At 41.8% G+C, this 26,518-nt stretch overlaps 2 protein-coding genes across 6 annotated transcripts in view; one reads left to right on the plus strand and one right to left on the minus strand.

The window, feature by feature from the left end:
- Positions 1–309: 309 nt before the first annotated feature.
- Positions 310–13,423, minus strand: jazf1b (JAZF zinc finger 1b). Its single transcript, XM_026293040.2, has 5 exons — positions 13,241–13,423; positions 6,519–6,591; positions 3,714–3,910; positions 2,822–2,991; positions 310–2,218 (listed from the first exon to the last, which is right to left on the minus strand). Exons 1-5 carry the CDS (start codon positions 13,353–13,355, stop codon positions 2,042–2,044), a joined length of 732 nt encoding a protein of 243 aa, XP_026148825.1. The 5' UTR covers positions 13,356–13,423; the 3' UTR covers positions 310–2,041.
- Positions 13,424–19,224: 5,801 nt separating this feature from the next.
- Positions 19,225–26,518, plus strand: part of creb5b (cAMP responsive element binding protein 5b) — a 35,474-nt gene continuing 28,180 nt past the window's right edge. For 4 of the 5 annotated variants that reach the window (XR_003294826.1, XM_026293036.1, XM_026293038.1 and 1 more), the window contains exons 1-4: positions 19,225–19,354; positions 24,024–24,101; positions 24,437–24,530; positions 26,252–26,373. Coding sequence is in view for 3 of the 5 variants with exons in the window: in XM_026293036.1 (XP_026148821.1) it covers positions 24,048–24,101; positions 24,437–24,530; positions 26,252–26,373 (270 nt within the window). In the remaining 2 variants the exon portion in view is untranslated. Of the gene's footprint in view, positions 19,355–24,023; positions 24,102–24,436; positions 24,531–24,584; positions 25,188–26,251; positions 26,374–26,518 lie in introns of those variants that run through there. The other variant, XM_026293039.1, reaches the window with a different exon arrangement.

Below are 26,518 nucleotides of genomic sequence, written 5' to 3' on the forward strand. Positions count from 1 at the left end.
CATAATGAATCAGGGAAAGACGTAAGTGTTTACTAACCTTGCATTTAAACACATTGAACCAAATGCTTCCCCCTTAAACATCACAGAACCACTCATCTGCTAATTATTTTTTAGAAAGCCTTGGTGCACTATAGCAGTCAGGGAGAAAAGTGATCACATCCAGACATGATTATACATATATCATCAGATCATCTATTTTAGAATAAGTAAAGCCAATGATATTGTGAAAGCCTTGATGATTTGTGTATGATATAGATTTGTTTTAAGTTAGGTTTCCTTTTGTTCTGGTTTAGATTCAGTTGGGTTGCAGTGTCTGAATCCTTAAGAACCTTGATACCATCTATAATCAGTGCATGCTGAGCTTCTTTTGAATTTACTTCTTTTGTTCTTTCACAGTATTAAGTTATTTTATTCATAGACATGTTTCATTTGTTAAGTGAGATTCCTGTATCTAATATGAACCAATAAAGTTTGTTTAAAACTGATGTATGAGTCAATGGTTAACGGTGTAAAAACAGCCAACACAGGAACCTCCAGGCACACATCAGAGGAGCTTTTATTGGAAATATAACATGAAGCAGCTATTGAGGAGCTACACATCAAAATTTGTTTCATGAAAGAACCTCTGGTTTAACCTCCTCTTGTACGTTATTCTATTGTTTTTACTTCAACTCCAGAAACATATGAAAATATACTTTAATGCACTTAACATATCAGACTACATTCACTGTACATTATATAAACGTTCCTCCGTACTGGCAGTACAATACTGTCACAACATTAACATCCATGCAGCGAAGATGTTATCTAATGGCTCATTGTGTCATTTTATGATCTAGTTTATTATTTCAGGGGTGATTGACATTATGGCACAAAGTAGGCACCACACGTGTTGTGTCACACAGCCTAACGACAGGGCCGTGAGGATGAGAATGTGCCAAGTAGGTGGCTAATACCCCCTGGTCCGGTCCAGGGAGTCTTGAACAGCAAACAGTCCGGACTGAGCTGTGTTCAGCTAGAACCGTCTGAAGTGTCAGGTTGAAGCCCTACAAAAATCTGCACTGATTGGAATGGTTTACAATTAAAGGCAACTACTGTACATACAGAAAACTCACAATACTGGAAATACTAAAGGTTTGGTATATGTCTTCCCTTGGAGAAAGGGAGAACTGGCACATCTGCTCTGAGGCTCATCTCCATAGCTAATGTGTACACACACAATATTGGCAAATTGCTAATTTATTGGTAACTTGTTACAAAAGGTGCTTCGATCACTCACTGTAAAATAGCAAGGAAAAGTGATCAGGAACATTAGGAACAATGATCCCATGGTCCCCCTAAACAGCATAAACACTGGTAGAACCCTTGGGGAGGATCGTGGTGCAGAAATGCTCGTAAATGTCTCCTGAGATCATCCTTTGGTGTGCACGTGAAAAAAGGTTTGGAATATCTGTGATATGAAAGAAACAACTGATTATTACATCTGGTAGAAGATGTAACACACAGAAGAGTTCAGGCTTGATTTCTCATGTTACACCACACACATTCATATTGTTTTCATTTGCCTCTGTCAGTTTTTTAGGCTCAGATGAGTCTAAAGGCAAAGTGAGGTGAGGGTTCGTCCTTACTCTACAAAAACATTCAACATTTCCCCCAGTATCTTTTGACATACGCTGCCTTTAAACTGTACATGCAACACTACTCGAGACTTGGTTTGACCATGTTCTAGTCTACAACATGCCCTCATCATCAACAAGCACCATATTTCAAAAAATAAACTCAAATAGGTAAATGATAGTTTAAATGTGCAAAACAGAAACGTGAGCTACATACAGATTCAACATTCTGACTAGAAATAAAACATGACTAATGATAAAGTTCTATCATGCAATCAAAGATAGCGTCAGAGCTAAGTGGGATTACAGAGGGAAGGGGTGGGCTTGAGGGATGAGGGGAACGCGGTGGAACGAGAAAGAGCCATTGCTGGTGATGGTGGCGTTCAGATGTTTGGGAAGTAGCCCGAAGGTGCGAGAGCTGGCCTCTACTGCTGCATCTTGCGGATGATGTCAGTAGAGATGGGTGGGTGGAAGTTGATGGTGTGGTGGCGGAGACCCTGAGATGTTTTGTAGCTCTTCCCACAGCGGCACTTGAAGGGTTTGCGGACCCTTATCTGGGTTCGGTGGCCGTTCTTGGCGTGATACTTGATCCCGTTTACATTCTGTAGTGAAGCAGGTCATCAGACATACTGAGCGAAAACACTTAGGGATGTATTGAAATAGGGTTGGCTGAGCTTCACACAACTGCAACGCATAGTCAAAAGTCATTAAATCATCACCATTGAATCAAAGGAATACTGGAGGTGTCCGAAGACTTTTGCCTTATATTTTGCATTATTTTTGGACCAAAAACAGGTCACCAGTCAACACCGTAAAGACTAGAGAACTAATGTTTTCTTATTGTGCCGCAAAGCACATGCTTAATGCTGCCTGCTGCCTCTGACTAAGTCATCGCCCATAACCCTGTCATTCACGTCAGCAATGCAATTTTCTCAGGCTGTGCATAATTTATCCCAACCACACACACACCAGATGTGAATGGAAAATCCTGTAAAACTCCACACCAGTGAAGTGGACTAGATATATGCATTTATGTTGTTGTAATGCTCAACTAAGAACTGATTTTCCATTCTCAACAACAGGCAGACAGTTTTCAAATATCTCGGGTCTTGTCTTGGCATGGTGAAGATATTTTTCACACTCCTAGATAATCTTTCGGCTAAATATCGTGTGTACTCTAAGAAGCGATGCTGAGTTGAACATACCTTGTATCTCTTCTTACAGCCTGGCACAGGGCAGGCAAAAGGCTTCTCGTCTCCTCCGTTCATGCACATGGAGCTGAGGATGGACTCAGAGCTGATGGCGCTCTCTGTGGTCCACGACTCATCACTGTCAGACTCCTCAAAGTCCACCTCCTCCTCATCACACTCGCTACCTGTGGGAGGGTGAAGGACAGTAATTGGCTCAAGGCATCAGCCTGCGATCACACGCACAGTTTGAGGCCTGTGATGAAATCCTGACATTTGGGCCTTAAACTAACAAGCATGGGTTTTCAGAGTATGTTCCAAGTTGGCCTTCCCATAATCCCTCCTTAATGTGGTACGGGGACTGAAACATGCCAATCGTGGGAAAGAATTTATGCATTTCATTGAGGTCTTGGGGTCGGCGAGCTGCAATTGTTTTATAGATTAATTAAAGATGTTATGCCAGAAGACAGAAAACTTTACACAGTAAGGAAATGAGTACATGGGAAAACATTAGAGGAAGAAACAAAAAATCCTGTTATATAATGTACACGAGTGAATTAGAAAAATTAGAAACTGTGAGAGCTGTTCCCAGTTCTCTGTAGCTGGATGGAAAACTGCAGTAAAGATGTTTCCACAACAGGCCAAGCTTTTTCAGTTTGAGTCAGTAAAATGTGTAGATGTTTACATTGGGAAATAAGATGCCTATCCCAATTCCCATAATGCATATCCTTTGATTAGAAAGGTGATAACATTTCCTTTCTGCCAGTGTCTTATAAGCCATGACAGAGTTTCATATTTTCTCCAGCTGAATGGAGATTTGTCATCACGCTACACCATCTGCTGCGTCCCTACTGAACAATGCTGAGTGTGTTTGCTACTGCGATTAAACACAGGCTCTGCAGGTGGTTACCTGTAGGTGTGCTGCTGCGGAAGGAAGAGGAAGGAGTAATGGGTGGGGTGACTGGAGGGGTGAGGTTTCCGCTGGTGTGGCGAGGTGGAGTGGAAACGCTGCTGCGAGACAGACTGCCCGTCAGCGACAGAGATAACTTGGGTTGCACCTTCTTTTTCAAGGCCTCGTGTTCTCGCCGTGCAGCATCTGTCATGAACCTGGTATTGTAGAACATGAAACTGGTATTGTAGAACATGAAACTGGTATTGTAGAACATGAAACTGGTATTGTAGAACATGAACCTGGTATTGTAGAACATGAAACTGGTATTGCAGAACATGAACCTGGTATTGTGGAACATGAAACTGGTATTGTAGAACATGAAACTGGTATTACAGAACATGAAACTGGTATTGCAGAACATGAACCTGGTGTTGTGGAACATGAAACTGGTGTTGTGGAACATGAAACTGCTATTGCAGAACATGAAACTGGTATTGTAGAACATGAACCTGGTATTGTAGAACATGAAACTGGTATTGTAGAACATGAAACTGGTATTGTAGAACATGAAACTGGTATTGTAGAACATGAAACTGGTATTGTAGAACATGAAACTGGTATTGTAGAACATGAAACTGGTATTGCAGAACATGAACCTGGTGTTGTGGAACATGAAACTGGTATTGCGGAACATGAAACTGCTATTGCAGAACATGAAACAGGTATTGTAGAACATGAAACTGGTATTGTAGAACATGAAACTGGTATTGTAGAACATGAAACTGGTATTGTAGAACATGAAACTGGTATTGTAGAACATGAAACTGGTATTGCAGAACATGAAAACATGAAACTGGTATTGCAGAACATGAAACTGGTATTGCAGAACATGAAACTGGTATTGTAGAACATGAAACTGGTATTGCAGAACATGAAACTGGTATTGCAGAACATGAAACTGGTATTGTAGAACATGAAACTGGTATTGTAGAACATGAAACTGGTATTGTAGAACATGAAACTGGTATTGCGAAACATGAACCTGGTGTTGTGGAACATGAAACTGGTATTGCGGAACATGAAACTGGTATTGCAGAACATGAAACTGGTATTGTAGAACATGAAACTGGTATTGTAGAACATGAAACTGGTATTGTAGAACATGAAACTGGTATTGTAGAACATGAAAACATGAAACTGGTATTGCAGAACATGAAACTGGTATTGCAGAACATGAAACTGGTATTGTGAAACATGAAACTGGTATTGCAGAACATGAAACTGGTATTGCAGAACATGAACCTGGTATTGTAAAACATAAAACTGGTATTGTAGAACATGAAACTGGTATTGTAGAACGTGAAACTGGTATTGCAGAACATGAACCTGGTGTTGTGGAACATGAAACTGGTATTGCGGAACATGAAACTGCTATTGCAGAACATGAAACAGGTATTGTAGAACATGAAACTGGTATTGTAGAACATGAACCTGGTATTGTAGAACATGAAACTGGTATTGTAGAACATGAAACTGGTATTGCAGAACATGAACCTGGTGTTGTGGAACATGAAACTGGTATTGCGGAACATGAAACTGCTATTGCAGAACATGAAACAGGTATTGTAGAACATGAAACTGGTATTGTAGAACATGAACCTGGTATTGTAGAACATGAAACTGGTATTGTAGAACATGAACCTGGTATTGTAGAACATGAAACTGGTATTGCAGAACATGAAAACATGAAACTGGTATTGCAGAACATGAAACTGGTATTGTAGAACATGAAACTGGTATTGTAGAACATGAAACTGGTATTGCAGAACATGAAACTGGTATTGTAGAACATGAAACTGGTATTGTAGAACATGAAACTGGTATTGCAGAACATGAACCTGGTGTTGTGGAACATGAAACTGGTATTGCGGAACATGAAACTGCTATTGCAGAACATGAAACAGGTATTGTAGAACATGAAATTGTAGAACATGAAACTGGTATTGTAGAACATGAACCTGGTATTGTAGAACATGAAACTGGTATTGCAGAACATGAAAACATGAAACTGGTATTGCAGAACATGAAACTGGTATTGTAAAACATGAAACTGGTATTGCAGAACATGAAACTGGTATTGTAGAACATGAAACTGGTATTGCAGAACATGAAACTGGTATTGTAGAACATGAAACTGGTATTGTAGAACATGAACCTGGTATTGTGGAACATGAACCTGGTATTGTAGAACATGAACCTGGTATTGTAGAACATGAAACTGGTATTGTGGAACATGAACCTGGTGAGAGTTGCATTTTGTTCTAATAAAAAAGTCTTTTGTCTTATTGATAGACAGTGGAGTCTTTGATAAACGTCTATCATAAAAACAAAACGTTAACATAGACAGTGTTACAGCAAAAGTGGAATTAACAAATTAAGCAATAACCACATCAAGATGTGTTTGTGATGGCAGGGAGACAAGGCTTTTAAAACCACTGTTCAAACACCATTTCAAAGACGACCACGATGAACCCAGTGCAATAAAAAGCATCTACCAAATACTGTGGCAATTCATCGAAGCAATCAGGCAGATAACATCTGAACTTGTTGGTAGAACAGTAGCATAGGAAACACAAACACTTCATGGGGCACAGTAGTAAAAGACATTTGTAGATACATTTTTACGGGGGCAAATATCAATAATACTAATGTCATAATTACCTTGATTTCCTTATTTTCGTAAAGTAGAAATCCTACACTTACTGCATAAGGACTAAGTGAAAATGCAGCTTCTTTTTCTTGAGTCTAGCTCCAGCTGTTTACCTGTTGATGTAGCTGAGGGCAACGTATGTCGGCTGCTGCTGCTCCTGCTTCTCCAGAAGTCGGGGGTCTGTGTCTAAACAAATGAGAGGGACAGGGTGGGGAAGGATCAGGCACATTTTGTACCATTAAATGACGGCACAATCCTGCAGCTTTGCAAAAAGTTCCTTTTTATTATACACGGCGATATTGAGACTCAGTGAACTTGTAGTATTTATTATTATTATAGCTGTCTGTTTTTCTTTCCACACTGCAGTCCAACCTCCAAACAAGCCAAATGGAAATTAATACAGTAGAGACAAAGATCCTTCACTGGCTTCGCACCTGCAATCAGGTCCAAAAGAAGTGAAGTGCTTGGCCAAGCTGTAAGCCAGCAAATGAATCCATGTCTCTGTGGTGTCTGACAAACACAGACAGAGGTGGTACATTACACGGACTTTGATTTAAATCAGGCGCATGTAAAATCCAGATTTTAATTTAAATGTTAAATCTTAAATACACTGAAGCAGCATGAAGATAATCGGGGATAACCTCTTATATATTAAATTTACAGAAAACAGATGCATGCAATACTCCACCGGGCTTTTCCATAATCTCAAATGTTCAAACCTCTGGGATGAGAAAACACCACTGGGGAACAGCACCATAGCCACTGACACATTGCACACTCACTAATTATTTTAGATTTTGTTATCAGAGGACGCTTTGCAGCTTTCTGGTGAACCAAAACACTTCCTACCCAATCTCATAAGGTCCCCCATGCGTCTGTTGCTGTAAATGCACAAAAGCCGATCTGCAGCTGTATCTCCTGAGTATTTATGAGACAAACACCTGTGACAGAACTTTTGCTCTATATTGCCTTGAAAAACTGAGCAGTGCGTTCAGTAGCAAGCAAACTAGCAGGTTGTTGCTGAACCAGTTATAAACCTGCCTACATGAATGTGTACAGTGTTTTTCTATCAAAGGGCTTAGCAAAATAAAGGCAAATTAAAACTATCTGCCCAATATAATCAAACTGCAGGATCCATCCTGCTACGTTATTGCTTTTATTTAAAAAATACCTCAAGTGCCTATTATTTTGAATTTCCACTGCGGTTTTTGAAAAGCTGCTCTGCAGACAACACATTGCTCATACATGACCACTCCTGACACATACTGTGTTTTCCCATGCTGTGATCCAGACATTCATCTTGCTCAGCAGTGCTAAATGTACAACAATAGCCAATCTCCACACCCTGAGGTGTAGCAGGCCTGACTTCAAACGCCCTTGCCACTGCGGTCCATGTGGGAGAAGAGAGATGCCCCATAAAACCACGGTGTCTACCACTTTCCAGCTGAGCCTCCCTGTCTGCCTCTGACAGGGCTGTGAAAGACTGCTACCCCCATGTGGTTAAAACTATCACTTGTTTCCATCCACATGCTCATTTCTTCACGCCTCAAGCTGCTCATGACATTAAAATTGAAATGATGCTTCTGCAAAGCGTGACCACAGTGAAGTTTTAATATACTCTGGATGCTCAGTAAGCAAAAAATAGCCCTGTCCTAGTTGGTCCAGTTTAAAAATGACTATGGCAAATCCATAAAACACATGTAATTAGTGTAAATAGTGCAGCTTTTCTTGGTTAAGGGCTAAGCAACACCTTTGTGGGGCTGTAATAAAACCTGAAGTCATGCTCAGTTATTACTCCCTCAGCTTTGGGCTTTTACTCTTGTTTGTTTGTTTATATGAAAAAAATGAACTGCAGATTGCAAACCATTAAAGTTCTCCTGGACAGAAACTCCATGTATCGTGTGTGAGCTGATTGGGTTTTGGGAGCTCACCTTTCGATGTTGATCTAGTTTCCACTGCGAGGGCCACAGAAACTTGACTTTAAATCATGGACTTACGTCTGCAGGGCCGAGACTAAGGCTGATATCAACAACTGTCGTGTTTTCAAAGGTGGCATCACATCGTTGTTCCCATCCTTCCTTGCAGATGTAAACTCTGATCAAACTCTTCAGAAAAACATACTTAAACATAAACTATATGAAATATTGGAATCCTTGCACTGACACCTCTGCAGGTAGTCATAAAAATACTGTTTTGGTCAATGTCAAGTCTCATTCTCTGAAGGTATTTAGCTGTTTATTCGCTGTGACTGTTCATTTCACTCGAAATAAACCAAATAAATACTATTTCTCTTTCCCTACGTTTTGTTCATCTGCTCATCTTAAAACCACGATGCCACGTGTTAGAAGAAGTTTTATATGCTTCCCAATAAACCCAAACAATGAACAGTAAACCTAACAATCAGGAAGGAGACACACGGCCAGGTCAATCCTGTCATGAGGAACCTGAAGGCGAGCGTGACCAGACGAAGTCAACCCAAACCACAAGACAAAGCACACCTATAGCTGGCTAACTGTATTCAAAGTGAATGAACCAGTGTCAGTCTCACTTGAAGTAAGTGTCAAAAGACACTCAGAGTTTCGGCTGTTTGGTTGATGATAAAACAGTGGCAGAGTTTTATGTCACTGGCAGGTAGGCTCTGAGAACAGCTGAACCCTCAGTGCCTAAGGCTCCGGACGGAGGTTTCTCTCAAGGCCTCGGTCGTAAGCAAGTGTTTCATTAACAGTGAGAACGACAGCGCACCTCTGCCTACTCTCCATCCAAAGCCTGTGGAAACACAGAGTAGGACAGACATGGTCAAAATGGCACTATCCCCCCTGCCAAAAACCAGAGACTGTTCTGGACTCTGATGTGTGTGTGTGTGTGTGTGTGTGTGAGTGACCAAGAATCCTACCTAAGATCCCTAATGAGCCTGCTCTCAGGCCACTCAAACAGCAGTGGATCAATCTGCTCCCACACACTGTAAATCACACACACTCAACTGGGGCCCGGGGAGAGGGAGGCCAGCAGGGGCCACTTCCACACAGCCTCTGCTGTTCTTCTGGGGCCACCAGCAGTCAAGAACCAGGACGAGGCACCGTAAGCAGAGATGGCAACCCTGCTAATCAAACAACACAGGTGGTCCACCCCGCTGGCCGATTATTAGAAGCCTTCTGGGAAACAACAGCTATTCACCATCTAGAGTTTCAGAAGCCAAACGTTTGTTCCTGTAAGTCCCACTGACTGTTCCTCTACATGACGAATGAATAATGAGGGTTTTTGATTTTCTCTGAATGTTCAGTCGTTTTTTTTATTAAACCGTTTTCCTTTTTCATGAAATCAATGAACTTAGCGGACGTAAAGAAAAATCAGGACTTTTAAAAAACATGTTTCATCAAAGTTCACATCAACATTGCTCTGTAGTGTGTGTCTATATGTAAAATGGGAGTTAGTGTTTGAGGGAATAACAGTCACAGCCTGCACAAGGAAACCAACCAAGGGATGCTCACACATCCAGCCGTCTTAGGGCAATGGGGGGAAGTGACGCCTTCTGCCCTCTCATAACGTCCTCCATGACCCTGTCCCTCACACACACACACACACACACAGACCAGACACACAACACCCTCTCATTTCCACCAGTGTCTGGCTCTCCAATCTACCCTCATGGCCAAATGCACTGTGGGGTAGAGCAGCGTGGCGAGCATTATGGTGACATGTTTACGGCGGCTCTGAGCAGCGGGGGACATTACCAGGAGTGGTGGCACAGGTAATTCATTACGATGTGACCTCTAAGGAGGGAATGAAACGCAGTCAAGCTCCATGTGTGAGCTGCCTTTGCTGGTTACTGAAAAAACAGGGTAAGGTTAAAATGATCTATTATAAATATGTTGAGCACAGACTCGAACATGTGCACCTGCACTAATTCATCCACACATTCACAAAGACATGTTTGAACAAAGGCACAGACACACACGAGGGGACGCACATTCACTGCTGAGCCGAGACTCGGGTTGTATGATATGCATCAGCAGAGCAAAGAACAGTTACGTACATTTATGATAAATCTACTGATGAAATTCTAAATGAATTTACTTTGCAAATGTGCAAATGTTTTGAGATTCTCAAAGACCAACAGTCAAGAACCCAGAGCTTTCCCATTTTTACGAGGAACAACAGCAGCAGCTGTGAAAAAAGCAGCAATAGGAAAACACCGAGCAAAGTCAGAAAAATGTTGTGGAGGACAAGAGCGCCTCATGTTGCAGTAAGCGCACAGGAACAGGAGCCGCAGTGTCAGGAAAATGTAATTGGTCCCACCAGGTGCACAGATCAGGGAACTAGTTAGTGCTTCCCAAATTTAGTACTTCCGCACAGATTTTGGGAGCACATGCCAAAATCTTCTAAATGAGGCTCTGGTGAGGACTGGCCACAAACAGCCTGTGTTACCGAGGCTGAACGCAGCAATATGCACACACTCACGGGTCTAAATGACATGGTCACTGTTTGCTTCAGGTCTACAGCGACCTGGTCCACAGCGACCTGGTCCACAGCGACCTGGTCCACAGCGACAAAGCAGATGTATCGTGGGTCAGTGAATGCAGAGAATCACAGTCAGGCTAAACAACTTGATTTGATTTGAGTGGTGAGACTTTGTCCTGGTCTCATCGGCTCCTGATCTGTTCAACTTAGCTCAGTTTGTTCATAAGGGCCATGATTCACAGTACCACACCTTCAATCTGCTGTACGATCAATATGTTTTCATCCACTGAGACAGGATCATTTAATCGAATGTGATTAAACCACACAAGGAAGTGAGTTTGGGGTTGTTAATGTTCACTTTTAGTCTTTCATTGAAGACCAGGCCTCTTAAGAAACGCTCCCTTAACCCAAAGCAGAACAGCGCCACCTCTTGTTCACTGACCCGACCGGCACCCCGGCTGCAGAAAACAGGGATAAGAATGTGCGCTTGTTTTCCAGACGTCTAATTATAAAGGAGAATGTGCTTCAAGCAGCAGGCCACCAGATGAGGAGGAAGACAGGCCAAATCAAGCACCCTCTCTGTAATTATGTTTCACAGGCACTTGGCACAACGCGCAAGATTTCGCACTTCTCAGAGTAGGCAGGGGCCAGTGGACAAAGGGGGGGCCAGCAAAGTTTTTCCACTCTGAGCCAACTAATTGCCTCATTATTCCCCAATAAGTCATTTGGAAGCATTTTTTTCTAAGGCTAACACCTCGGACACATGCACGGCACACAATTAGAGGGCAGGGGATATTAAAGCCAGTCAAGCAACAAACAAGAACAACAGAGACAGCTGGGCCTTGTCAGCTTCAATAATAAGAGTCAGAAATATCAGATTGGGAAACAGATGCAGGAACTAAAAGAGTGTCAAAGTGTGAGGAGGGAAACTTTCTTTACAGACTAGACGTGATGAAAAGATTTCAATTGTTTAGCAAGAAGAAAAACGACCATGTGCATAAAACTATTAGATTAAAAAGTGATAGTAGTTTATAAATAGCTTCAATATGGAAGAAAACATCATGAAAAAGTTAAAGAAGATGATATACATTATATATTTGACTATTTCATTGAAGTAAATAAAACACTGGCATTAAACACATTTAAATATAATATAATAACAGGATTGTTGAGCATGTTGACGCAAGATGAAATATATAACCTCATTACTCACATTGAGCAATTTGAAGAAAAGTCACTTTCATTAAATAAGTTTTATTTAATGAAGTGGTATTACTGTGGTAATAATACTGTGGTAATACTGTGGTAATAATACTGTGGTAATACTGTGGTAATACTATGGTAATAATACTGTGGTAATACTGTGGTATTACTGTGGTAATACTATGGTAATAATACTGTGGTAATACTATGGTAATAATACTGTGGTAATACTATGGTAATAATACTGTGGTAATACTGTGGTAATACTATGGTAATAATACTGTGGTAATACTGTGGTAATACTGTGGTAATACTATGGTAATAATACTGTGGTAATACTATGGTAATAATACTGTGGTAATACTGTGGTAATACTGTGGTAATACTATGGTAATAATACTGTGGTAATACTGTGGTAATACTATGGTAATAATACTGTGGTAATACTGTGGTAATACTATGGTAATATTTGTGTATTAGTGATGAACGCTGACGCTTCTCGTCACTCTAGAAACGTCTTCCAGCTGACGTTTATGATCAGAGCTGATCTGGAATTTATATTTACCTAAATGAAGATATATGTGATCTGACTGTTTACATGTACAACATGTATGTATCTATATGTATATTGATTGATCTCTATCGATATTGATTCAGACCAACACTGATTTTAGATACAGGCTGATGTCAGTCTGTACAGTCAGTCTGCAGACACCTGCGGACACGTCCGATAGACAGGAAGTCCAACAGGTACAACACAGGCCAGGTGAGGTCACCGAGGTCACGGAGGTCACGGAGGTCACCGGCCCACAGCTCCAAACTTCTAGTGAAGCAGCGTTTGATCCACGTCATCCAGACTAACCTGTTGTGTCTAGAGGCGGGATCCTGATTCCTACTATAATCGATCTGACATCGACTGATAACCAATCGGGGGCAGGGCTCGTGCAAACTGCCAAGTTAACTCGCGACGCTTCCAGCCCTGCGCGTGGGCCTCGCGCTTCACTAACGTGCACGGAGCGGAAAGAACCTGCGCCGGTGCTGCCGTTGCGCCGGTCCCAGCAGTGTCACCGTCACATCTACCGACAGCGCCATCGCCGCGCCTGGCAACAGGGTGGTCAGGACGCAGGAAGTTAGCTCGCCGTTAGCCGAGCGAGCCTGGGCCCGGTGCTCTTACCGATGTGGGTGTCCTCGATGTGCACGATGAGCTCGGCCAGAGAGTCGAACTGAAGCCCGCAGTCCCCGAACCTGCAGGCGTTGGAAAAGAAGGACGCGGCGGCGACGCCTGTCATGGTCGCTGCTGCATTGGAGCCGAGGGAGGGAGGGAGGCGGCGGGAGCGGCGGGCGGACAGCGGCGCTAACAGCTGGAGCGGCGCTAACAGCTGGAGCGGCAGCGGCGACTGCGTAACCAGCTGGAGAGCGGAAACCAGACCGGAAGTAAGACGGTTTGGCTTTCAGGGAAAAAGGATGCGCTGATTTTTACCAAGCGGAATAAAAAGACAGATGTGATCAAAGATTTGTCAATTTAAAGAAACAGATTAATGTGTAAAGGTGCAGTACATTAGGCATTTATTGATCCTTATTGTTTAATAATTAGTTACAGTTACACTGCATTTATTGATCCTTATTGTTTAATAATTAGTTACAGTTACACTGCATTTATTGATCCTTATTATTGAATAATTAGTTACAGTTACACTGCATTTATTGATCCTTATTAGTTAATAATTAGTTACAGTTACACTGCATTTATTGATCCTTATTAGTTAATAATTAGTTACAGTTACACTGCATTTATTGATCCTTATTATTGAATAATTAGTTACAGTTACACTGCATTTATTGATCCTTATTATTGAATAATTAGTTACAGTTACACTGCATTTATTGATCCTTATTAGTTAATAATTAGTTACAGTTACACTGCATTTATTGATCCTTATTATTGAATAATTAGTTACAGTTACACTGCATTTATTGATCCTTATTAGTGAATAATTAGTTATAGTTACACTGCATTTATTGATCCTTATTATTGAATAATTAGTTACAGTTACACTGCATTTATTGATCCTTATTATTGAATAATTAGTTACAGTTACACTGCATTTATTGATCCTTGTTATTATTTTTCTTTCACTAGAAACAACAGTGTTGTTAAACCAAACTTCCCAGTTTCTAATAATGAAGCAAACGTAGATGTGAGGCGCTTGTGCACAGCTCGAGAAGCTGTAAACAGTAAATACTAAGAAGCTTTGTGCTATAGGAGTCGTTGATATGATTAATGTAACAGTCATAATAGGAATCACTTCATTTTAATTATTATCTAATCAAGCTTTTAACAAGCCCTTAACCATATTAAGATGCTTTGACAAACAACTTTGATGATAAAAGATAGAATATAGTTTATATGTTAACATTAATATTGTAATGTTATTTTTGTTTGATTTTGCTATTTGTTTTAGTTTTTGCAGTATTCGTGCAGTTATTACATTTGGCAGAATGGAGGCCCTCTTTCATTAGACTTTTAGATTTTGTATGCACTTAATACTGAATTAATCCATCGATAAATTAATATCAGTAATTCGTTTGTGTTATGAATGTGAGTGATAGGTTGCGTGGCCCCCATGGATCAACAAGTAGAGTAAGATCTGTTGTGGCCACAGTGGGGCAGTGTTAGTCAGCCAATGAAAGTAAGTCTTGTTTGTTGTTTGTCTTCACTAATTTAATGCTCTCTTATCATTACCCCAAACCTGTTGTTGCATATCTGAAGATAACCAGAACTCAAAAAGTGCAGTATCAAAAGTGTTTTGTTTCTTCTGCCAGCTGTTGTTCCTACATCATCAGGATGTGCAGCTGGTACAAGGTGACTCGATCCTTGCAGCCATTTAGAGAAACAGAGATACACTAGGACATTGCTGCCATTAACCCTAACCCTAACCCATATATATACTAGATGCACTCACATATAATCCTATGGATTATAGGATTATAGATGATAGATTTTTAGATTTTAGGGTCAGCAAAAGTAAATAACTCGTGTGTGCAAATTCTATTCCAATTACCAAAAATAGCAATGAATATAAAATATTTAGTTTCATTATACACAAAATCTGACAATTTTATTTTTTCTGTTTTCAGTGACGCAATCACTTGTGAGGCACAAACAGACAATGCACATGAGTCTTGTCACTGGGATGCACAGTAGAACATGATGTTAATCTTACTTGCACCCATAGAAATATAGAGCTGCAGATTGTCTGGGCAGGAACACAGTTTGATTTGCAAAATTACAATATTAAGCTTTAGTAACTTTAATTTTCTCCCCTCGGTGTGTTGTTTGTATTTGTTGGCACAGCAGGAACTTTGAGTTTGTGCCTGGTGATGCTGTAATGGGTCATCACTAAGCTCAAGCACCACATTTATGCTTGAAAACACTGTGAACTTTACTTTGGCAGCATGACGTCATGCACGGTGCCTTGTTTGAGAAAGTTGCCTCTCCTTGGTTATTTACCGATGGTTGCACTTACTGATCATAGATGCCGCTAATCATTATGATTCAGTTTGTTGCAGCTCATAAAAGTAGATGGTTTGAGCTTTTCTGTGATTTACTGAATAGGATGTCTAACCTCAGGGCAGAAACATCTGCAGGAGACGTCACGTCTGCTGATAAGTGAACAACCCAACATGTTTGTGCTGACCAGCAATGGTTGTTCATTGTTAGATACTTAAACTCCCACAATGCACTCAGACATACTACAGAGAGGCCTCTCAATCATTTTGGCTTTTACAGTTTCACATGGAGTGAGACTTATTCCAGCCCACTGTAAGTTAGCAGGTGTCATGTGTCCAAGACGAGTTATTATTTTGTAAGACTATAACAATACAGAAGCTTTTGCCAGCCAAGGAGAATGATAAAGGAAGTACTAACACGATGGTAATTACATCACAATCCATTTGACAAAACTCAGCCAGATGATGTTTATAAATTTTAGCTTTGACAAACAGGCTCAGTAATTCAGTAATTCAGTTTGATGACAAACATGAGCCAATGTTCAGATGTTAGAAAGGGATTTACTTACCAACAGATTCTGAACACAGAGGCCATTATCCTGCACTGCTATAAATCTGAAGAGCCATCACACACACACACCATTCAGCAGCCACCTAATGTGACCGTTACAGGGTAGAGTGTTTGAGTGTGTGAATGTCACTGGGGTTATCTACTGGGAACCTCCTAGCACATATGTTTTGTTGAATTAGGCTCTCAGTTACGCTACAGTGCTGATGGCTGGTGTCCCAGGAGCCAAGTTCCTCCATTCCAGTAATATTCCTTACTTTTAGTCAGCTGACCATTATTTTTGAGAAGAACAATCTGGAGAAAGTGAATTCATAAGATGAGAGGATAACACAAATCCTGTGTGGTTAAACTAGGGAGGTAGTTTTATTGTTTACAGAGCTGCAGAAATGTTGAGCATATGCTCTTTTTATCTCACTGATTAGACGTTTTTACACTGGAAACTTTGACATTTAGAGGAATTAAATATAGAAATATTCGAATTTAACTTGAACTTCAGCCTTTGTTTGAACAAACACATGGTTAGCCACTGTGATTAGTCTCTTATATGTACTAAAACTGTAAATATACCCATATTTGCAATGAATCTTAACCACTGGATGCATCATTTAAACTGACTGTGCGTTTAGTTTAAATGATCCTTTCGGTTTTCTTGTTGATGTGGTCTTATGTTAATACAGGGAACCAGAGAGGCCAGTGTTTCCATACCTGTTGGTTGAAACGAGTAGGACAGTAGCGGTACATCTGTTTGACATCTACTTTCCATCTCTGATTGTTGTAAAGAGTAAATGTCTTAAATTTTCTGTAGAAACTGAAAACCAGTCTGATACATTTGTCATTTAGCCTCCTTCACCTTTTGAACCTGAATATAGCATCTTCAGATGTGCTAATCCCAGGTGGTCTCACTAAAAAGCATTGCCCAAAGGCACAATAATAAAAGGCTTAGTATAATATAGATCAAATCAGCTTTAGTGTGGGTCACTGACCTAAACTGTATCGGCTCTTTCCAGCCTTAATAGTCTGATCCTCTGGGAGCATAATGTTTGGATTGGTTGGGAAATATATTGGCAATAAAGAGACAAAAGGCTGTCATAAACGTTGATTAAAGCTCTGGTTAAAAGACAGAGGCGGAAAAGCTCTGAGTTATGAGGGCTTTTCAGACTGCGTTATTGTTTCTGTGACAGAGCTCTTAGTGCTTCTGCTGGAGTGGTAAACATTTCTCAATGTGTGAGGAGCCATTAATCCTTGGAGCCGAGCGTGGCTTCGCTACCAGTGTCTGTGGCCCAAGAAATCACAGCCAGTTGGCACCAGCAGGTCACACCTGCATAAATGCTTTGCACTCAGAATCTGTCTGAATGTCTAATGTGCTGCAGCCAGGGCACACTTTGCAGATAAGGCAGTGTGGAACAACTACTGTATGTGGTTTGTGTGTTCTAGTCATTTGTAAGGGGAACCATGTAAAGTCTTCCAGGCTGCGATGCTATTTTTAAAGAAAGAAAGTAGTTGAGGGGGGGTATAGATGATGGATGGATGGAAAATCCATCCATCCATCATCTGTACCCTCTTAGTCCTAACCAGGGTCCCAGGGATCAGCTGGAGCCTATCCCAGCTCTCTCTGGGTGAAAGGCAGGGGTCCACCCTGGACAGGTCCCCAGTCCATCACAGGGCCACATAGAGACAAACAACCTCACACACTCACACTCACTCCTATGGGCAATTTAGAGTCACCAATCAACCTGACATACATGTTTTTGGACTGTGGGAGGAAACCAGAGTACCTGGAGAAAACCCACACAAGCACAGGGAGAACATGCAAACTCCACACAGAAAGGCCCCTGATGGGTTTCAAACCAGGAACCTTCTTGATGTGAGGCAACAGTGCTAACCACTAAGTCACCGTGCCGCCCTACATGGAAAGTAGTTTGTATAAATGTAACTGGAATGAACAAATGAACTGATGAGTGGGTCCCGTCATAAATAGGTGTCTGTGGATGAAAGTAGTTTTAAGACCTTTGTTATTTCAGTTTTGTGCTCACAGGTTGTATATTTCTAGATTAAGTTGATCACATTCCCAGACAGGGACTCAGTATGCACTTTGCCATCCTAAACACTGGAGAATGGGGGTTTAAGCTATTTTCTGCCTTGGGGCCTAGTGGAAGGTTAATACTGTATAATGCTGCATAATAGTGAAGCACCTGTGGACACATTAGGGAGCCATTATGGCAGAACACAGCATAGAGCACCCTGAGGCCATGAACAACAAACGTTTCATGGAACCTCCCTCTGGCATCGGTGCTTGTTTCTCTGTCGGTTTAATCCAACAGACCTTCTCATGAAACACATCCTGAGGTGGAAAAAGCCTAAATAATGAAATGAATCATTGCTGAACTCTGTTTGTCGTGGTCCTGTTATCATATGGTGTTGGACTAAGCAAAGCCATGATGACTGTTATTGGGAACAGGTGAAGTTTCCCTGCTGTGGCAGGATAATGGTCTGCAGTAAAAACTTGAAAGATGAGTTTTCTGTTTGGCTGAGAGTGAAACTTCATTCATTATTGAAACGAAGAGACTTTTTTATTGGTAGGGGTGAGCTACTGTAATGTTTCCACTGTGCTACATGAAGTCTGGTACAATGGACTTAATGCTGTGTCTCCAGTGATGAAATGTGTCATTAAATCATTTCATTTTGCACAGTTGGCCTGAGTTACTATATTTCTGAGTCAGAGCTATGGATGCATTCAGCACGTTAGCTCTTAGCAGCTGCTCAGTCATTTATAGTCAGTCTGCAGGTTAAAACGCTAAAATGATTTACTGCTGTTATCTGCTATTTCAGGCCAGTTACTGTGGACACTGTTTCTGGAGTCAGCGCGTATAGCGCAGGCATTGCGTTGCGCTTAATTGCATCCAGCTCTGCATCCCGCCCACCCCAGGTACAACGGCACCCACCCCGCCCACCCCAGGTCCGGCGGCACCCACCCCACCCACCCCAGGTCCAGCGGCACCCACCCACGCCTCTCTCTGGGTGTGTATTCGCAAACCCCGCCCTGCTCGCGCCGCCTCCAAGCGGACCGCAATGATTTAGAAGTTCAGGAATCCCACGTGACGTCACCCATGGGTGACGTTATGCTTCTCTAAATAGATCGTATTGTAATCTTTCCTCAGTCCAACGTGGTTTCTTCTGCGAGACTGCTTCAGCGTTGTCTACACCTGTTTGGTAAGTGGCAAAGCTTCTACCCGCACGCAGGGCGCCGTGCACGCGTCTCTGTGGGTTTCTCTCCGTTTTCCCTTCTTACTTTTTTGCTCCTTTTTCATGCAACAGCCTGTTTGGTCGTTCGCCCCAGCGGTGCTGCTCAAAGCGCTTTTCCGTGTAGTTGTGTGTCTGCAGCGGAGACAGTGCGTCGTTGTTTCTGTTCGAGCTCTGGCCTGTTGATTGTTGTCGAAGTTGAACGCGGAGTCAAGTGTCGCCGCAGCCGCTCGGTGCGTCCGGCTGCAGCGGGACAAATCTGCGGGATTCACCGCAGAACGAGCGAAGCCAGTGCGTGACTGCAAAGGCTTCACGTCGTGTGGTCCGACTCCGTGGGTCCTTTGCTGCCGGACACCAAAGCTGGATCCCTGCATTATTGTCATGCCTGTCCCATCTCGGGATACGCAGAGCCGGTGTCCTGTGTGTGTGTGTGTGTGTGTGTGTGTGTGTGTGTGTGTGTGTGTGTGTGTGTGTGTGTGTGCGCGCGTGCGCGCGCGCGTGCATGTGATAGCTCGGTGGTTTTGCTGTCATGTCATTTCCAAAGAAAAGAGTGAAATTTATGTCCCTTTTTCTTCCGACGGCCATGACGTCATTCTGCATTTGTTCAAGATGAGTTTCAAAAATCATCTGATCAGTACTTTCCTGTGTCAACATTATCGATAAGCACGTATCGTTTATCAATAAGCACCTATTGACTCTCATGCACGCTGCTGTTTTAGGGTGTTTATTTAAATGAAGTGTTAATAAGACCTCATGAGGCTTTTTAGTGCGATGTCAGTTTAATACAGACTAAGATGGACTTTTATTTTTTAAATGCTTTTAAAAGATGAACTTACAGGCTCCTTGTATGAAGGTAACAACACAAACCAAATCCAGTAGCACTAATTTGTGTTTTCATGAAAACAGTTTGAAATAGCTTAAACTATGTTGCTGCAGGAAGTCCTACAAAGATGTTTTAATTTAGCTTTTAAAAAGGTCAAACAACTTGAATGTCTCCTTAGAAATAATTAACCAGGTCACCACTTCATTTGTATCAAACTCTAACTTTGCCTGATGATCTTCCTAAGTGGATAATCACAAGAAAAGCAAACACTGTAAATACAACGAACTGTCAGTAAAACTTATTATTCAGCTGATGCAGGTACAGTTATTCCCCTATTTTGTGTTCAGCTTGATTACAGTCCAGAGGCTCATTGCAATGAAATCTGATCTGCACTGAGCATATTTGTTGCTGGTTGTGCATGTGCTCCAAGTGAAACTTTGCTCTGGTAGTGATTGTACGAATGTTGGACGTGGTCAAATGACAGGAATCGTACCACCAGTTTGGCCACAGACGCCTCATTTCACCTCTAAAAGTTGTTGCATGTATTTTACATGTTGTAGAGACATGTACACAGCTAATCACATCACAGTGGCCTTTGTGTCACAGAGTTCACGAGGGCCCTGCCTCGGGGATCGCCACCATCCGGCCTCGAACCCGAAGTGTCAAAGGCCCAGGCTGCGGCAAGCCAAAGATTTGAATTGCATGTTTGCGTTTGCTTTAACCCCATATGCCTTTGCACCCCCACTCAACATATTGTTTAAATTCTAATATGGGGTCTACCTGGAGTATTCCTGTCCAGCTCCTCTTGAAATCAAATGCCAGACCCTAATCCTTCCCCTCGCACACATCAGGATATAGTTAATGTAAAGTGTAACCAAATTTCCTCTGCTAAACTAAAACATCTATATGGAGCTAAGTGGCCTTTCCAAGGGAAGGGCGTTGAGCACTGATAATTTGAAGTGTGAAATCTATTAATTCACGGAGGCATTCACAGAATTAATGGTTTAATTTTTTTTTTTTGGCTTCATATGGTTTGAATTTCCTGGTAAATGTGTCCCATTTTAGGAAGGAACAGGGAAGCAGAAGTTAAAACTAACACCAGTTTTTGTGAGTAATTGTAAAGTTTCACATTTAAATAAAAAGTGATTCATAGCAGCAGACGAGGCCAAGAAGAAAGTCCCAAAACACTGTGGCAACAGGTCTCACATACAAACAGTAGAGAAATCCACATAACTTCATTTGACATCAAACTGTGGCATTAAATGTCTGTAGGCTTGTCCAAGCACTAGTCCAAATGCTCGCCCCTGTTCCTGGTCTGGGTCGGGTTGAGGGTTAGTCATGTGTGTTATGTCAAAGGAGACCAGGTGAGTTTTTAGGGGCCCTGTTGCGGAGACGGAGTGAACTGGTGACAGAAAGCGAGAGCAGTGCTCATTGCGCTCTGACAGAAAGACCCTGTCCAGACCCTGTTCTGCAGGCTCAGTCATGAAGTACAGCTTGTTAGGAAAACAGCACTGCTTAGCAAAGCACAATATTTGAGTGTTTTGACTGTGCTTGAGGAAATAGTCTGTAACCATGAAAAAGACACATGTGTACTCAGCGTGTGACGGTGCTCGACAACTGACGTGGCACGGACTTGGGTTTCGGATGGGTTGCAGTTGTTGTGAACTGATGAGATTGGCAGATAAAGAAGTGCTGGACTTTGTGTCGTGTGTGTCCAGTAAATGAGATCTACATGATGCAGCGCGCTGATGTAATACTGTACATGTTCCAGTCATCACCAAGAACACACACAATAAACAAAGCACAGTCCAAACACTCATGATTACCTTTTTGGTCTCTCAGCAAATCCTTTTCAGTGGTTTGTTATGATGTGATCGGACCAGTGCTGCACGCCTGAAACAGACAGAGCTGCTTCATTTAGCTTTATTTCTATGATAAAATAGAAGGTCAATGTGTTGTTGTCCTCCTCCAGGCACCAAAACGGACTTAGTGCACTGCAAAACGAGTGTTGACGACTGTAACTCAGCCCTTTGGTTCAAACTCATTAGGGCCAACCGGGGCCCTCCTGTAGGCCTAAGGTTTGCAGGTCAAACATGTAAGTGTTAACAGTCTTCCTGCTGATTGAACAGTGGATTGAGACTGAAGATGGACCGTGTGATCAATAAAGACTAGCTGAACACCTGTCATACTGGCTTAACATCTGTGGAAACATCTGTCACAAAGTGCTGGGAGTTTGTGGTGAAAGCATCAGGATTTGTTTGTTATTGTTTGTCAGTGATGATGCTATTTCACACTTTGCACTGGACCGATAAGACTTTCAAATCAGAGACGCTCTGTGGAGCCAAATGTGAAGTTAGAGACAAAGTCCTGTCTGGACTTTATAAGGTACAAGTATTGGCAAATCTTCTTCTCTACAAATCCCCTTTTCCCATTTAAATAAATAAGCAAAGCTAACACCAGTTTTTAAATTCAATAAAATGCGATATATAATTATGAAAATGACTTTAATCAGGAAATCATTGTTTGACAAATAAATTAGCGAGGAGTCTGACCAAGCTCTCAGCGCCGGCTTTCGGTACTTGAGAGCTTTCATGCTCTTGGTTGTTTTTAGTATATTTTTAGCTGAATGCAGAATGCTTTCTTTGTGTTGTTGTGTACGATTTTGTTTCCGTAAGTAAACGGAGAGCCAGGATAATATTTACAGAATTTGTAGGCATTTCATTTTTATGTGCCGGTGGTTCAGTTTTATGGTTTTTCAACAGAGCACAAGTACGAGGCACTCCTCTTTCCTGGGAAAGTTTGTCCTCTCTTTCCCTTTAATTATTAATGCATCTACAACTAACTGAAGCAACTGCACATATAACCTGATACAGGGCAATGGCTTGAGTGTGCTGGGCTGTTAGTACTAAAGCACACATCTGGCACTAGGTGCAGGTGACCAGATGTATTGTCCTATTATGTGTAAACTTTAAAAGTAACGTGCATTTCTAAAGTAGTGCTGCTCTGTCACCACTTCCTCTTCCAGCTGTCGCTGTGAAGCATATACCGCCCGAATAACCTAAAATTAAACATTTAGATTCTACCACAGCCGCAACTTGAAAATACCGTACCATGCCAACTTTCAAACAATTTGATAAAATGTAAGAGCCTTTGATTTGAGATTTATTTAGTCGCACTGGATTGGTAAGTTTGTGCAAATGGGTTTTTTCCATTATTGACTGAGAGTAATTGTTGTCAGATTACTGCCATATGTGCCAAACCAGATTCTGTCACTTTGTGGTGAAAACAAACATCTGAAATCACCGTGTCACAACTGTTTGCAACATGATTCTTGTTTTGTTGGAAATTGCAAACATGGTTTCTCATTTCATTGTTCTCAGCCGTATCCAAGTGGAATCTCATCACTAGATATTAACTGCACACCTGCAGAGATGAATGTTGAATTAGTGCAGCTGTAATTAGCTGTAGCACAGGATTTATTGTGCTATAGTAAGATATTATTTGTGTCCATGGCTTTATTTAGAACACCTAATAGTCTGTATGATTATGTGCAATAAAAACATGTTAAATATTTATATGTTTAACTACGGTGAATGTTTAAATGTTTTCTTGGGCCATGAAAGTTTTGCAGAAGTTTGCAAGGTCCCAGTCTTGATGTCGTTTTCATTGCTGAAAATAACCACACAACTTTTGCAGGTGCAATGGCAGTTTTATGTGTAGCGTGACACAGTGAGTGTGTTTTCCCTCTTGGATGTGGGGAAACCCGAGTCATTCGCTTCCTCTCCTCTCTCTCTCCTATTGTGTTTTTTTGTGTAGTTTTATGAGAAGTTGGCCAGAGTAATGAACTCAGACCAGGAAAGGCCGTTTGTGTGCAACGCCCCTGGCTGTTCTCAGGTGAGTGTCCAGTTAAAACTAAACAACACAGAGTGTATGTTTGCATGTGTGTATGTGTCTGGTGTGTACTGGGAGGCCTAAGGAGCAGGTTACTGCCTCACACATAAGGGAGAAACAGAAGAGGATGGAGCTGAGGGAAACACAAACTGTAACTAATGCTGTGGGTGTAGAAGTACCTATAAATGCTGTTTGAAGTCAACACCACGGCCGGTGCTCGGTCAGGCTGCACGTCTTATATTTAACATCAGGATAACAGTGAACACGTGTGTGATTGTTTGCCACATTTGTCTTTGCACATACAATTCTTGCAAACCTGCTTTTTGAAAAATTACCAGCGATTCCCCACGGAGGACCATCTGATGATACATCGACACAAACATGAGATGACCCTCAAGTTCCCCTCCATAAAGAACGACAACATGTTATCAGGTGAGTTACGGCTGCAGACACACACCGCCTAATAAGGGACACTGTAGTTCATATGCAGGTGTGGGCCTTGGTGAGTCACGCACAGGCACACTTGTCTGTCATCAGAACTTTACGGCGTGTCTGTACCAGTTGTTTACAGTAATGTAACTCGTATGGCACGTTACCTCGCTAATCAGCACTGTGCGGTGCATACCGCCTATGCAGACTGCAGCAGGATGGAGATACTATGACGGGAGAAATAAGTGAAGCTAAATATATCTCTTCTCTGAGTGATGTTTCTAATAAGCCCCTCCCCATTACCACAGTTTCCATAGACCTTACTACAGAGGGACTGGGAGATGGACTGGAGCTATTTTGTAGATGCTGATTTGTTCAAAGAATCATCAGATTCATAGGTTGTGTACTGCACCCAAGGGTGTCAGCCCATGTAAACGTATATATCTCCATTTCTAGAAATGGCCTTGCTACACTAGACGACAGTGTGAACTGCTCCAGTCGCGCTGCCAGGATTGTGTCTTCTTTATTATTTACACTCAGTGGACAGCAGGATCGGATTTTCCAGGCTGGGTGTCTTCATAGCCTATTGTCTGAGTTACAGCTCTGACCAGTTCTCTTACTGCGACTTGAACTCAGGATAGAATCATTGCTGGTAATATTGTAAGTGACAACTCCATAATATAGCTTGAATTACTTTCTTCACCTCTTAAATGTGAAAAATGGATGTTTGGGGTAAAAATGTATTTTGGGTACAAAGTTCTTGATGAAAGTTTGAGTCAATCCCCGGTGGAACAGGAATGGATAAACAAACCATGAAGTATGCTTTTAGCCTTTGAAACAAGCCTGATCCTAAAATCACCTTCCACTGTCTGAAACCTGATCTGTGTGCACCCCCCACAATGTCAAGTTGAATACCACGGCCTGAGCGAGCTCAACAAATGAGACCCCCACTCAGTAGGTGGGATCTGTATTTTATCAAGGGTGGTGTCTCTCTCTCTCTGTGACCTAATGAAACCAGTGTTTTCTTTAAAAAACTGCAAATACTAACAGCGAACGTGGTTTACACTTTAGACTTATCTCCATTAAGTTCATTAAAGCGTTTGCTGGTCTGACTCGAGTCCACATGAGCAGCAGCATTTTAACATCATGCAGAATCAACAAGGCCAGAAAATACAAAACAAACATAAAGAAACTGAATGTGGATAGAAAAGAGTCATGACAGCAAAGTTGTACAATGAGAGAATAACAAATAGTCACATTTTGTGATATTCATATCTTTTCTTTTGTTATTCTGGTTTGTGTGTGTGTGTGTGTGTGTGTGTGTGTGTGATGTTGGGTATAAGTTTGGACTATGTGTTTGTTGAGTACAGTTCAGTCATTGTATGTTTCAACTGTGACCTGACAATGGACTGCAGAGAAATTAGCTTAAAGCTAACCGTGGCACAGAACATCAAATGGTAACATTTATGTTTAATAGCCCATCCATCCATTATCCATCCATTACCCGCTGCTTATCCTGTAGAGGGTTGCGGCAGGGCTGGATCCAATCCCAGCTGACAGTGGGGGAAAGGCGAGAGGTGCGGGGACACTTTGGACAGATCGTCAGTCTGACATGCTGAATATTTTACCTAAAGTTAAGAAAAGGTTCCAAGCTGCTGTAGTCTTGTTGCTGAAAGTAATCATGGTGTATGCAAGTTGAAAAAAAAATGTTTGTGGGTTTCCAGACCAGACTCCTACACCAACACGCTTCCTGAAGAACTGTGAAGAGGTGGGATTGTTCAGTGACCTGGACTGCTCCATTGACCAGGAATTTTGCAAGGCCCCAGAAGAAGAGGACAGTAAACAGGTACCACAGTGTGGAACAGGAATCCTCATGCAAAAACCAAAACCTTTGGTGAACCCAAAGCTACAGCCACTCGCAGGGATTAGGTCGTTGGGAACAGTTTTCTGGTCATCAGTCATGTTACCAATAACAGCCCACACACTACGAG

Source organism: Mastacembelus armatus, chromosome 16 (assembly GCF_900324485.2).
Source record: "Mastacembelus armatus chromosome 16, fMasArm1.2, whole genome shotgun sequence".
Classification (NCBI taxonomy): Eukaryota; Metazoa; Chordata; class Actinopteri; order Synbranchiformes; family Mastacembelidae; genus Mastacembelus; species Mastacembelus armatus.